General features: G+C 42.1%; 1 protein-coding gene across 1 annotated transcript in view; it reads right to left on the bottom strand.

Moving 5' to 3' along the window:
- The window catches only part of LOC126088417 (zinc finger SWIM domain-containing protein 5-like), a 147,446-nt gene that overhangs the window by 129,553 nt on the left and 3,465 nt on the right, over positions 1 to 14,428 (bottom strand). Inside the window, exon 2 of the mRNA XM_049906557.1 lies at positions 186 to 294. Within this exon, the coding sequence (XP_049762514.1) occupies positions 186 to 294 (109 nt within the window). The remainder of the gene's footprint in view (positions 1 to 185; positions 295 to 14,428) is intronic.

Here is a 14,428-nt window from a genome sequence, read left to right on the forward strand (position 1 = left end):
TTTCAAATATACCGGTCATTTTTGAAACACCCTGTAAATGTAAATGTTATGACATGATTTCATCTGACCTGATCATCCAAGATGAGGTACGGTTAATTGACTAACCACTCTAGACGAGAGCACATTTCCACTCGAGAGCTGCAGCGAAATGCAGAGAGGATGTAATAAAAGGTCAGCGTGCTTACCTGTCGAAGCTGACGGAGACTTTGTACTTCTTGTCGGGCTCGAGGCTGTACGAGGAGGAGGTGGGGCTGGCTGACCGGGGCGTCGTCACCACGCCGCTCAGGTGAAAGCCTGCAAAACACAACAGCACACGTCAGGCGCGCTCGCACACCACAAACACAAACAAGCAATGCAATACAAATACACCTCTCATTACTGCAGCCAGCCAACACGGTTCCAAACCGAACACTGACCATACGAAACGATCATTGGTTCTCAAAAAATATTAGGATCTACCTCCCTCCCTTTTGCACTTTCCCCTTCGTCCCTGACCTGTTATGGTGCTGTTTCACTGTTTCGCAGAGGTCTTTGTGGTTTAGTTCAAATGGTTCAGACGGCTCTGAGCACTATGGGACTTAACATCTGAAATCAGCCGGCCGGTGTGGCCGTGCGGATCTAGGCACTTCAGTCTGGAACCGCGCGACCGCTACGGTCGCAGGTTCGAATCCTGCCTCGGGCATGGATGTGTGTGATGTCCTTAGGTTAGTTAGGTTTAAGAAGTTCTAAGTTCTAGGGGAGTGAGGACCACAGATGTTAAGTCCCATAGTGCTCAGGGCCATTTGAGCCATCTGAGGTCATCAGTTCCCTAGACTTAGAACTACTTAAATCTAACTAACCTATAAGGACAGCACACACATCCATGCCCGAGGCAGGATTCGAACCTGCGACCGTAGCAGCAGCGTTTGTGGTTTAGTGTTTACTTCACTTCCATCTATTTGATTAAACTTAATTGTGCCGTATTACACGTGTATGAAATTGCTAACAATGGAATGCTGTCGTACGCTCCGAAATAAATTAAAGTCAGCGGCTGCAAACAAAAGTAGCCTACACCTGAATGTTTGCGAGGCCAAAGAACAAAAATTTATAGCAATGCAAAATAAAAATCTCGTTTTTCTTTTTCAAAATTTGACGCCATTCGATTTTAACAATAAAAATGAGTTGTGATACATACGATACCACGGTTTATAAATCAAAAGACGGCCTCCAATGGTTTCATGTACGTATTAGAAATTGCAAAATATTACAGGTACGATCTAGAAATATCAGTCCCACAAAGCGGTAGATTCCAAGTAAATATCTTATCCGCTCAAAAATAATTATCTTTGACCCTTCTATCGGACAGATGTCACATTACCATTACGTACATGCTGACATAATTTACGATATGAACACTTATATCGAAATAAAGATACGAAGTGTTAAACGTGTATGTGGAATCACCACCAGAATACTGAATAAGAAGACTAGGAAAGGTACAACAGCGAAATATACAAAATAATGACGGTATTTCTGACATATGAGAGAACGAGTCGTAGATCTCATTAAGGAGGGATTTAAACAATATTGAGACAGTGAAAATGAAATTTCTTAGAAAAGTCGGAGTATGCCCTACAGTGGATAGATTAAATAATCATAAAATACGAACAGAATTAAATGTTATCGGAATTGGAACAAAAGCAGAAGTAGGGAGAATGGAAAGATCATACCACTAAATGGGGGAAAACTTCCAAAACTAATAAAAAAAAAATACAGACCAGGCATACCGTGAAGTAAGGAAGGATTACGTTGTTCCTTTTAATGCGAAATATGGGTAACTTGCTTTTATTCAGAACACAATTAAAAAAACAATGGTATTAAAAATATATCAAGACCTTAGTTCTTAGAGATAGCAAAAATATACACCAGAATGAAATGATTTTGAACCAATCGACACATGTTTACTTTATTGTGAATCTACATCGAAGAAACTTTAATCCAATGGACGCACCCGATTTTCAGAGTCAACGTACTGTCATATTCTTAGATCATGAGAGTCATTTGCTATGAGCCTATGACGCAGTTATGTCCGTCGCAACATTTGTAGGAATTAAACTTTGTCCTGTATAACAATTCTGCTATACAACGGAGGTTCACAGACTTTTTGGACTTGTGTCCCTCTGTCCTGATAGAAACTCAGTCGATTATTCCTACATTCCATAGACAGTTAGCTCGAATGTTACTGAAATTGTGTGGAATGATTCACGCTACATATTCGTGATGGCTATTTACTGGTTACTAAATAGCACAGTGGCTTAAATGTACGTGTTAGTCTTATGGACCTTGCCGTTGTTGGGGAGGCTTGTGTGCCTCAATGATACAGATAGCCGGACCTTAGGTGCAACCACAACGTGTATTGAGCAAGCACTAAAGGAAACAAAAGAAAAATCTGGATTAGGAATTAAAATCCAGGGAGAATAAATAAAAACTTTGAGGTTTGCCGATGACATTTTAACTCTGTCAGAGACAGCAAAGGAGCTTGAAGAGCAGTTGAATGGAATGGACAGTGTCTTGAAAGGAGGATACTAGATGAACATCAACAGAAGCAAAACGAGGATAATGGAATGTAGTGGAATTAAATCAGGTGATGCTGAGGGAATTAGATTAGGAAATGAGACAATTAAAGTAGTAAATGAGTTTTGCTATTTGTGGAGCAAAATAACTGATGATGGTCGAAGTCGAAGTAGAGAGGATATAGAATTTAGACTTTCTATGGCGAGGAAAGCGTTTCTGAAGAAGATAAATTTGTTAACATCAAGTATAGATTTAAGTGTAAGGAAGTCTTTCCTGAAAGTATTTGTATGGAGAGTAGCTTTGTAAAGAAGTGAAACATGGAAGGTAAACATTTTAGACAAGAAGACAATATAAGTTTTCGAAAGGTGTTACCACAAAAGAATGCTGAAGATTAGATGGGTAGATCACGTAACTAATGAGACGGTATTGAATACAATTGGGGAGAAGAGAAATTTGTTTCACAACTTGACTAGAAGAACGGATCGGTTTGTAGGACACGTTCTGAGGGGTCAAGGGCTCATCAATTTAGTATTGGAGGGCAGCGTGGAGGGTAAAAATCGTAGAGGGAGACCAAGAGATGAATACACTAAGCAGATTCAGAAGGATGTTGGTTGCAGTAGTTACTCGGAGATGAAGAAGCTTGCTCAGGATGGAGTAGCATGGAGAGCTGCATCAAACCAGTCTCTGGACTGAAGACCATAACAACAACATTAGTCTTTAATACTTCTAATGTAAGCAGAGTTACGATTCAGTTTAGTTTTCGTTAGTTATACATGCTACCAATTGTTAGTTGAAATTTTGTCTATGGAGTAGAAGGAGTTGACAAGAAAAAATTATTTTAGGCACGATTTTTTGCTCTGCTATCCGTCAGACATTATTTGTTAGCAAGCAACTGGTCAGAGATGTTTGTAGTTGTATGTTGAACTCAGTTCAAGCCACTGACGCATTTAGTAACAAGTAATAGAAGTATTTTTTTTCTTCTAGTGTTGGGGCGGTGGACATCAGTTTTCTTCACATTCTGCTGTCTTTGCAAGCTTTTATTAACATCACATGCCTGGTAAGTATGTGTTTGTAGTTCAAATTATTTGGTTAGTATGATTTTACTCGCAATCGGCACTGAGAATTACACTGTTCTTAAAATTCATTTTAAGAAGGCGTGAAGAAGGAATGTACTTCCCAGACACATGAACGTCTCCTGCGAGTTTCGTAACGATACGGTAGCTTTGTTACAAACTATTGTTTTATAAAATTTAATTCTTATCTCATTTTTACAGCTTCATCTCAGAACAACTGCACTTAAGTTAGCATAATTTTCCTCAATATCCACAACGTTATCAAAATGGTTCAAATGGCTCTGAGCAGTTTGGGTCTTAACATCTGAGGTCATCAGAGGTCATCAGTCCCCTAGAACTTCGAACTACTTAAACCTAACTAACCTAAGGACATCACACACATCCATGCCCGAGGCAGGATTCGAACCTGCGACAGTAACAGTCGCGCGGTTCCGGACTGAAGCGCCTAGAGCCGCTCGGTCACCGTGGCCGGCACACACAACATTATCAGGATATTTGTGTCTTAAAATATCTTTGCTGTAGAAACTCAACACTTTCATTTTCGTTTCGATATTTAGCAGTCTTAACTTATGGTGCGGTTACAGAACTCATATTCTTTGTAGGTCACCTTCAAGTTTCACTCCATCGTCGGCGAAGGAAGGAGTCCCACGTTTGTTCTTAGGACACAACATGGAAATGAAACGCAAGCATTGGTAATATTGGGCCTCAAAATTTGAATAGACGTTAGATCCAAAATCAGTCGGCTACACAAACGATAGATGACGAAAGAAGTCTTTTGAAAATTCATACTAGACGAAAGGCAAGATTGAGTGTTGAGTAACAAGGTTCTACAGTAATTAAAGGCTCTTAAAATAGCAGAGAGGAAGAAATATCTTACAAGCAAGGAATGTTTATAGTGTGTGAAACAGTTCATCAAGGATACAAATTTGCTTAGGAATTAGAAAACTGCGGAAGATTGATTTAGTTAAGGAACTTAAAGTATTATAGTCAAAAAAATCAGTATAGCCGTCATTTTTTTTTAAACCAGCCCGCTTCTGTCGTAGGTACGCAACAGGAAGCAGCATGCAGGTATCTGCAAGACAATTTTCTCTTCGACTTTATCACTATAAAAATTGCGCAACTAGAGGGTACTGTTTCTTTCATCCCTCAAATGCGCATCCACACAAAAATGGCAACCGAGGCCCGAAGCAAACAAGTTCCTTTTCCTCATTTTAAGAAAATGGCAAGTTATTCTCGATGATGAAATTGCAAATCGTTCTGGAAAGCTGCTAATGGAGGCGGAACAAATAGCTAGTTTCCACGCTGCATCCCACGGGAAGTGAGGTAAAAAGATGGCGACACAAGCGGAAGAACAAAGAGTAGAAGAGAAGAGTGGGCAAAATAAAAAAGAACTGGGGAGATAGCGAGGGGGGACAAAATGGCGGCAAGAATGTGGAGTCGGCCGCGGGCCATCAGAACATATTGAAACATTCCCTTCATACCGACTGCCTTTTACGCGATTAATATCCGGCCGGCTGCACGAATTGTTCACAAAGGAGAGGCATGCCTGCGGAATAACAACGGAAAAATGTTGACGGACGGCTGGTGATCCTAATAGAACGCCGCTGTAGATTTAATTAAACTGCCTGGGAACGCTTTTAAAATTCCTCTTCTTATAAATCACAAGATCGTGTTAATTGAAAATTGATTGGAGGTGCGGCTCAACAACGCTGCGCGCCGCCATCCAGATTTATCGCGAGATCGTTGAGAAATTAAACGTACGGCCCACCTGCAAAGACGCGAGTACACCGTATTTACAAAAACTGATTACTTACCAAAAATAATTGTTAGTACTTTGTTCCACGTAGCGTTACAGCCACGAATGTCTTGAGTCGTTAATTTATTTCGTAATCCAAAACATACTTTTATGGTATTTGCATAAATCGCCAAGAGTTTCCTGGCAAGTATAACAGAACTGCTAGAAAATCTCAGAAAGCTGACTAACAGCTTTCGAGAAAGAAATTTAGAAAATTCCAAGAAGATTGTACGAGAAAATACAATCCTATGATCAGTAGCTCACACAAAGCGCTATTAGTCATCATTCTTCCTACGCTGTAGCCACTATGGAACGTGAAGAATGCTTGAAATCTGATACAATACAAAAAAAAAAAATAGCCTCTGCCATTCATTTTATATACGTAGATGTAGAATGCCACTCCTGGGAAGCAGTCGGTACTCGACAGTCAAATAGTTTGTTAATATTGACATAACAGAGGACAGTAAAGCCAGAAAACAACATCACTACACTGAATTTCGTATTTTTTCGACAGTCTGGTACTTTCCAAGCGGCTAGCAGTTCGTAACGTAACGACGGATAACGCCCCCAGATCACAGCAATGTGGTTTTTGCAGTTGTGATATGGATGTTTTATGAGTGGCTGCTGAGATTTTATGGCGGTGCACCCAGTGTGCCAAGATCCCGTGGGATCTCTTTTACTGGCTTACGCCAGAACTAACGAAATTATATTTTCAGATCTTCCTACCTAGTACGCGTTCCCAACTACACTCCTGGAAATTGAAATAAGAACACCGTGAATTCACTGTCCCAGGAAGGGGAAACTTTATTGACACATTACTGGGGTCAAATACATCACATGATCACACTGACAGAACCACAGGCACATAGACACAGGCAACAGAGCATGCACAATGTCGGCACTAGTACAGTGTATATCCACCTTTCACAGCAATGCAGGCTGCTATTCTCCCATGGAGACGATCGTAGAGATGCTGGATGTAGTCCTGTGGAACGGCTTGCCATGCTATTTCCACCTGGCGCCTCAGTTGGACCAGCGTTCGTGCTGGACGTGCAGACCGCGTGAGACGACGCTTCATCCAGTCCCAAACATGCTCAATGGGGGACAGATCCGGAGATCTTGCTGGCCAGGGTAGTTGACTTACACCTTCTAGAGCACGTTGGGTGGCACGGGATACATGCGGACGTGCATTGTCCTGTTGGAACAGCAAGTTCCCTTGCCGGTCTAGGAATGGTAGAACGATGGGTTCGATGACGGTTTGGATGTACCGTGCACTATTCAGTGTCCCCTCGACGATCACCAGTGGTGTACGGCCAGTGTAGGAGATCGCTCCCCACACCATGATGCCGGGTGTTGGCCCTGTGTGCCTCGGTCGTATGCAGTCCTGATTGTGGAGCTCACTTGCACGGCGCCAAACACGCATACGACCATCATTGGCACCAAGGCAGAAGCGACTCTCATTGCTCAAGACGACACGTCTCCATTCGTCCCTCCATTCACGCCTGTCGCGACACCACTGGAGGCGGGCTGCACGATGTTGGGGCGTGAGCGGAAGACGGCCTAACGGTGTGCGGGACCGTAGCCCAGCTTCATGGAGACGGTTGCGAATGGTCCTCGCCGATACCCCAGGAGCAACAGTGTCCCTAATTTGCTGAGAAGTGGCGGTGCGGTCCCCTACGGCACTGCGTAGGATCCTACGGTCTTGGCGTGCATCCGTGCGTCGCTGCGGTCCGGTCCCAGGTCGACGGGCACGTGCACCTTCCGCCGACCACTGGCGACAACATCGATGTACTGTGGAGACCTCACGCCCCACGTGTTGAGCAATTCGGCGGTACGTCCACCCGGCCTCCCGCATGCCCACTATACGCCCTCGCTCAAAGTCCGTCAACTGCACATACGGTTCACGTCCACGCTGTCGCGGCATTCTACCAGTGTTAAAGACTGCGATGGAGCTCCGTATGCCACGGCAAACTGGCTGACACTGACGGCGGCGGTGCACAAATGCTGCGCAGCTAGCGCCATTCGACGGCCAACACCGCGGTTCCTAGTGTGTCGGCTGTGCCGTGCGTGTGATCATTGCTTGTACAGCCCTCTCGCAGTGTCCGTAGCAAGTACGGTGGGTCTGACACACCGGTGTCAATGTGTTCTTTTTTCCATTTCCAGGAGTGTATTTTTCGTCGATTCCGCTCTCGTCTGAAACAGTAATGTCGAAAATCCACATGTGTTCGGCGTGTTGGGTTAGAGTGAAGTGGTTTGCTTATTTCGACAACATATTCTGATTTATGATCCGACCAGTTCTTTCCCACTGGCAGATGATCTGGCACAAGTTTCAGTGTACCATTTGCACAACAACGTTGTTCCTCTTCTTATAATCTGTCTGTGCGATCTTTCTGCAACTGCTCAGTATGTTGTCGATTATTTCATCAGCTTCTTGAGTCTTCTTCTGATTCCTAGATTTCTACTTTGATGGAATATATTATTATTATTATTATTATTAATCATGTAAAACACAACACATATAACTGCAATATCTATTACAGATGAAACAGATTTAAGAAAATTATCACCGAAAACACTACTAAGTTTTTGCACAGTAACGGGCTATCTCCATTCCGGGCTGCGTTTGTATGTCTTCCCATGAGCGCTGAATGTGACACAGAGGACTTGAGTAGGTGTACGTAACTCTGTTTTTTTATGAGATTTAAGTGTTCTTAGCACATGTTGAAAACCCCAATTGCCCAGGTTTCCACTGTATGTCTCAGCACCATTCCGAAATTAAATAAGTGACTTCCATGTATCCTTGTCTTATTTAGTTCACCAACAGCACTCCACGCCATTTCTGCTCTTCTGGTTATTGTTTTCCTGTTCATTCAGTGGTCGACTTCAACTATACTAAACACAAAATTGGTACTACGACTTTTAATTTGCCCAATTTGTCTTATGATGTGCTGACTGCACATTATTTTAGTCTAACTGATTTTCAGGTATACTTCCAGGCTTGCTGTGTTAAGTTATTTCTTCAGTAGTTGCTCACCTACACTAAAGGCAAACGTTACGATAGCATCCGCAAAACGTAGGTCGATCACGTTTGTTCCACTAACATGTGCACATTCATTTTTTCCCCAGCTTAGGGATAGTAAAACTTCCTCAAGGGGAACTGAGAATAGTTTAGTTTGGTCTAACTCTCTTTTCAGTTCTCAGTATCACTCTATCCTGATATCTAATAGAAGTAATAGCATTCAAGTATATATTCTTTTACTATACTCACATAAGTCTGAGGGCTCATAGCGCAGATTTTGTTGAAATTTAGCTAAAAGTTTTCTCAAAATCTATGCATCTGTGACAGATTATATTCGAGCGATGAATCAGATGTCAGTTCAATAAAAGTTTGGAAGATCGTGCAATCAGAGTAAACGGGTTTTTAATCCACAGTTCATTTTAGTATTTAATTTCCTCTTTGTTTGGAAAGACTGATTGAAAGCGTCATTCAAAATTGCCTGCTATAGCTGTGCAGTCGTTCCGTCATTGTTGAGTTTGCAGTGGTTGCCTTCTAGTCTCTGATAAAAACAGCTCTATTCTTTGTTGATGTCGCATTCACACCGCCTATCCGAATTAATAGGTGGAAGCGAGGGTTATTTGTTATTCTCTTCCTTTTAATTTGCAGAGAGTCGTTAATTTTTATTGTTTTTAAATTGCATTCTTGAAAGGCACGTAAGTCTCGCGGAACAGCTGAGCTATCTCCATGGTTCGCTGGAAGCTGGAGCACAGTTTGAGAAACACTGAACTAGGTTAACGTAGGTTACTGCTCAAGTACTGTGATATGAATGGGACAGTGCTCAAATGGTTTAAATCATACCTATCTGGAAGAGTGCAGAAAGTTGAAATAAACAGTTCACATAATATGCAAAAAACTGGTGATTTCTCAAACTGGGGTACAATCAAGAATGGGGTGCCGCAAGGTTCGGTCTTGGGTCCTCTGCTGTTCTTAATATATATATATTAATAACTTGCCATTCTATATTCACGAAGATGCAAAGCTGGTACTTTTTGCCGATGATACAAGTATAGCTATCACACCCAACAGTCAAGAATTAACTGGTGAAATTGTAAATGATGTTTTTCAGAAAATCATTAAGTGGTTCTCTGCAAATGGGCTCTCATTGAACTTTGACAAAACACAGTATATACAGTTCCACACAGTAAATGGAATGACCCCATTAATAAATATAGACTTCGATCAGAAATCGGTAGCTGAGGTAGAATATTCAAAATTTCTAGGTGTATGCATCGATGAGGGGTTGAACTGGAAAAAACACACTGAGGATCTGCTGAAACGTTTAGGTTCAGCTACTTATACTATTACGGTCATTGCAAATTTTGGCGATATACATCTGAGTAAATTAGCTTACCCGCCTATTTTCATTCTCTGCTTTCGTATGGCACCATATTCTGGGGTAACTCATCATTGAGTAAAAGAGTGTTCATTTTACAAAAGCGTGTCATGAGAATAATTGCTGGAGCTCATCCAAGATCATCCTGCAGACACTTATTTAAAGAGTTAGAAATCTTCACTGTAGCCTCACAATATATATATTCGCTTATGAAATTTGTTGTTAACAATCCGAACAAATTCAAAAGTCACTTACCTAATAGCATCAAAAGTCTGACAGATAGCCATATAGCATTTAAAAGGAAATTAAAAGAATTTCTTAATGGCAACTCCTTCTACTCATTAGATGCATTTTTGGATATAGTAAGTGGGTAATTTCCCAACCCCCCCCCCAGAAAAAAATTAAAAAATATTGAGTGTCATGTAATATTTTGTGTAATGTAATACCTTGTATAGACACCTTTTATTAACCTGACACGTTCCACATCATTACGAAGTGTCGTATTCATGATCTATGGAACAAGTACTAATCTAATGTAATCTAATCCACTGCTGACGCCGGGGTGAATGCAGCCAGAGACCATGGCAGGACTACTCCTCCTCCTACTCCCCTCTTCTTCCCCCCCCCCCCCCCCCCCGCCACCGCAATGCAACCACCACCACTGCTACACAATTCCTGCGTTGAGTACAGAGGAGTATCTTTGTTAATGACCAACTACATGGAAAAAGGTGGATTACGTGCTGGGAGCAAGTTCTTCTCGCATACTCATCTTCTTGTATTATAAACAGCTACAGTCCCTAGGCACCCAACTCCTGCCTTGTCTAGCAGAAGGGCACACTGTGCGAGAGTCTGAAGAAAAACTCGGTCGGTGAACAGCGCCAAGGGATTTCCTGCCAGACAGCAGGTTGGAGCATTACTTATTTACGGACAGCTGACACTGCAGCGCAAAACACAGAATCTCAAGTCTACGGATACTTCTTGTTGGGGATCGCGAATGGATCGTTTCTCCTGTTCCTGGTAACAGCAGCTTCACTTTTCTGCTGCCGCCAGAGAGAATCGAGGGCCGGAAATGCTACCGCAAGTTTCGTCGAAGAGTCGTCACAAAAAGATGGCGCCGGAAGGTCGCGGTACTGTGGAACGTTGCTCGGCCTTCACCAACCCGTGTAGTGTCTTTGAAATGCTTCTTTGCTATCCGTTTCTTTCGGATTAAATGACGTAACAGGCACCACTCAAAAAGTAGGACGGTCAAGCCAACAAATTTAAAAACTACGGATGAGGAAGCGAGGTTACTAAGAGGCGGAACACTGGCTTACTAGCGCAAGGTTTGGTGGTACGGAATCTCTTTGGCGTGTCTAACTTTTCCTTCAGATCTAAATCCTCACTGTTCAGATTAAATGCAATGACAGCTGTAGCATTGGTGGAAATATTTCTCAGCATACTGACGTATCTTATTCAATGGTTTGTTTCTGAAGAACTGTCAGAACAATTATTGTTGAAATCGAGTTAGGTGTCAGCCTCTTCTTCATCATCATCCATCATTTCTCATCCAGTTTTGGATAAAACCAGCTCTACATTTTTCCACGGTCTTCAGGTGTACGCATCCGTGTCACTTTTAAAAATTGTCTAATGCCACGCACCCACCTTCCATTAAGTCGTAACTTCAGTCTTTTCTTATCCCTTCGAATTCAGCATTCACTGTCCTTCCACGTGGCTTCAGGTCCAGGCAATCTCTCTTTCGTTTCAGTTACGGTCATAATTACAAATGGTTCAAATGGCTCTGAGCACTATGCGACTTAACTTCTGAGGTCATCAGTCGCCTAGAACTTAGAACTAATTAAACCTAACTAACCTAAGGACATCAGAAACATCCACGCCCGAGGCAGGATACGAACCTGCGACCGTAGTGGTCGCTCGGCTCCAGACTGTAGCGCCTACAACCGCACGGCCACTCCGGCCGGCTCATAATTACATCACCCGTTCCAAACTGTTCGCCAGTCCATTTTATACCTAATATCTGACTGTCAAGAGACAAATATGTTAATATCCGTAAATTGTAAACAGTTCTTTTCAGTCGCATAGAACACTTAGTTTCAAAATCGTTACTTAGTGTAGCAGAAGCATTCGGGGCCATTCTTACTCTTCTGCTAATTTATTTATTAATATAAGAACTGATCCATTTATTCTGGGTCTGAATTGTTTATTCGCACTTCTTTCTTTAAAACAAGTTCTTTTTTTGTAGATTAGTTAGGCTTATTGTTGTAACATGCAGGATTCGTTTCAAACTTTCTCTTTTTAAGTTGTCCATTCGTTGCTAAAGTTATCTGCACTAGAGGTAAACTGTAAAATGCCATCAGCGAAACTGAGGTGCTGTTTTATCAAGCAATGAAGCTGTTGCAAAAAAATGGCTCTGAGCACTATGGGACTCAACTGCTGAGGTCATTAGTCCCCTAGAACTTAGAACTAGTTAAACCGAACTAACCTAAGGACATCACAAACATCCATGCCCGAGGCAGGATTCGAACCTGCGACCGTAGCGGTCTTGCGGTTCCAGACTGCAGCGCCTTTAACCGCACGGCCACTTCGGCCGGCCAACTGTTGCAGATCTGTCGCTGTTAAGTGGTGCAGAATGTTTATAACGTACACGAGCAACCAACCAAAACTTGATTTTGGTTTACTTTACTCAAAAAACACCGTTACCAGTTTCCATTAAACACACACACACACACACACACACACACACATCACCAGAGGGCATACGTCAAACCACATGACACGCTGACTGAAAAGTGAGTTGCCTTGAAATAATCGCCCGAGACATTTGCTTTCAGCGTCTTTCTCCAACGAATAAAATTCAAGTATCTTTCTACTTTTTCACTGTATCAAGTCGTCTCTGACGTTTTGCATTTATTTGCATATTGAGTCAACACACGCGGTTCTTGTCGACAATTTGTATTATTGTCCAAATGTCGTGAATAATAGTGAGAAACATTGTGAATGCATCTGAAAACATCAAGAACATCCTGAATATTGTTCGCTAGAGAAAGACACTGAGAAAACATATTCGGTTCCCGGGTTCGATTCCCGGCGGGGCCAGGGATTTTCTCTGCCTCGTGATGGCTGGGTGTTGTGTGCTGTCCTTAGGTTAGTTAGGTTTAAGTAGTTCTAAGTTCTAGGGGACTTATGACCACAGCAGTTGAGTCCCATAGTGCTCAGAGCCATTTGAACCATTTTTTTGAAAACATATTCCAGGAAACCATTTCACGGCAACTCGCCTGTAAATCAACCTACCATGAGTTTTGATTCAAGAGTGCAAGCCGTCTGGCGGTGTGTGTGTATATTTGCAACAGGTGGTGGTGCTTTTGCAGTAAAGTAAACCAAACCTAGATAGCATGTAAAACGAAGGTGGCTCAGGTATGTTCGATTAAGGTGTATTCTTTGTTCATTTTCCCAGTTCAAGGCTATAATAATTTCGTCTAGCACTGCTGAGAACTGGTTTGGTGACTCGGAATATTACTGGCTCACTTCTCTTTCAACGCTAAGCTCCTGACTGTACCGATTATGTCTAATGGAAACAGTAGCCTTGACCTCGCCATGTAGCCAGGTATATACTTCCAGCAAGAAGAGAGTCACAGAAAGAGAGGAATTTGTTAACAAAGAACATAAATTTAAAAATTAGGAAGTATTTTCTAATTTTTCCAAGTTGTACTCTTGTACAGAAGTGAATTTTGGCGGAGAGGTAAAGCGCCAGACTAAAAATCCGAAGGTCTCGGCTTCGATCCCCTGCAAATACTAGGGTCTTTTATCTGTCACTTATCACGCCTTTTGTCACTGGCAATGTCTGTTGATGTGAAAAATGTCGAGTTGCACCGTGGGACATAATCCACGTTTAACTGTACGTGCCCTTATAACCGGCTGGGTAACTAGTTGAAAGGTCGGAGGAAGGCAGCGGAATACGACCTCCAACGGACCGTGCCTAGTAAAACAATGTGGTTTTCTAAATAACCTTCGGACTGATGACTGCTTTGCTTTACTTACGTTGACGATAAACAAAACAAAAACTTTTGAAATGTGATGCGACAGAATATTCTTAAGAAAGAATAGACATGGTAACTATTGAAGAAATAACGAATCATATGGGAGAGGGAAAAAAAGTGGTACGACATGATTAAAATTAAGTATAGGTTGATAGAAGATATCCTGAGGCGCCTTGGAATTGTCAGTTTGGTAATGGAGTCTACATCTACATCTGCATGGATACTCTGCAAATTACATTTTAAGTGCCTGGCAGTGTGTTCATCGAACCACCTTCACAATTCATTATTATTCCAATCTCGTATAGCGCGCGGAAAGAATGAACACCTATATCTTTCCGTACGAGCTCTGATTTCCCTTATTTTATCGTGGTGATCGTTCCTCCCTATGTAGGTCGGTGTCAACAAAATATTTTCGCATTCGGAGGAGAAAGTTGGTGATTGTAATTTCGTGAGAAGATTCCGTCGCAACGAAAAACTTCTTTCTTTTAACGATTTCCAGTCCAAATCCTGTATCATTTCTGTGGCACTCTCTCCCATATTTCGCGATAATACAAAACGTGCTGCCTTTCTTTGAACTTTTTC

The sequence above is a fragment of the Schistocerca cancellata genome, chromosome 6 (genome assembly GCF_023864275.1).
Source record: "Schistocerca cancellata isolate TAMUIC-IGC-003103 chromosome 6, iqSchCanc2.1, whole genome shotgun sequence".
Lineage (NCBI taxonomy): Eukaryota > Metazoa > Arthropoda > Insecta > Orthoptera > Acrididae > Schistocerca > Schistocerca cancellata.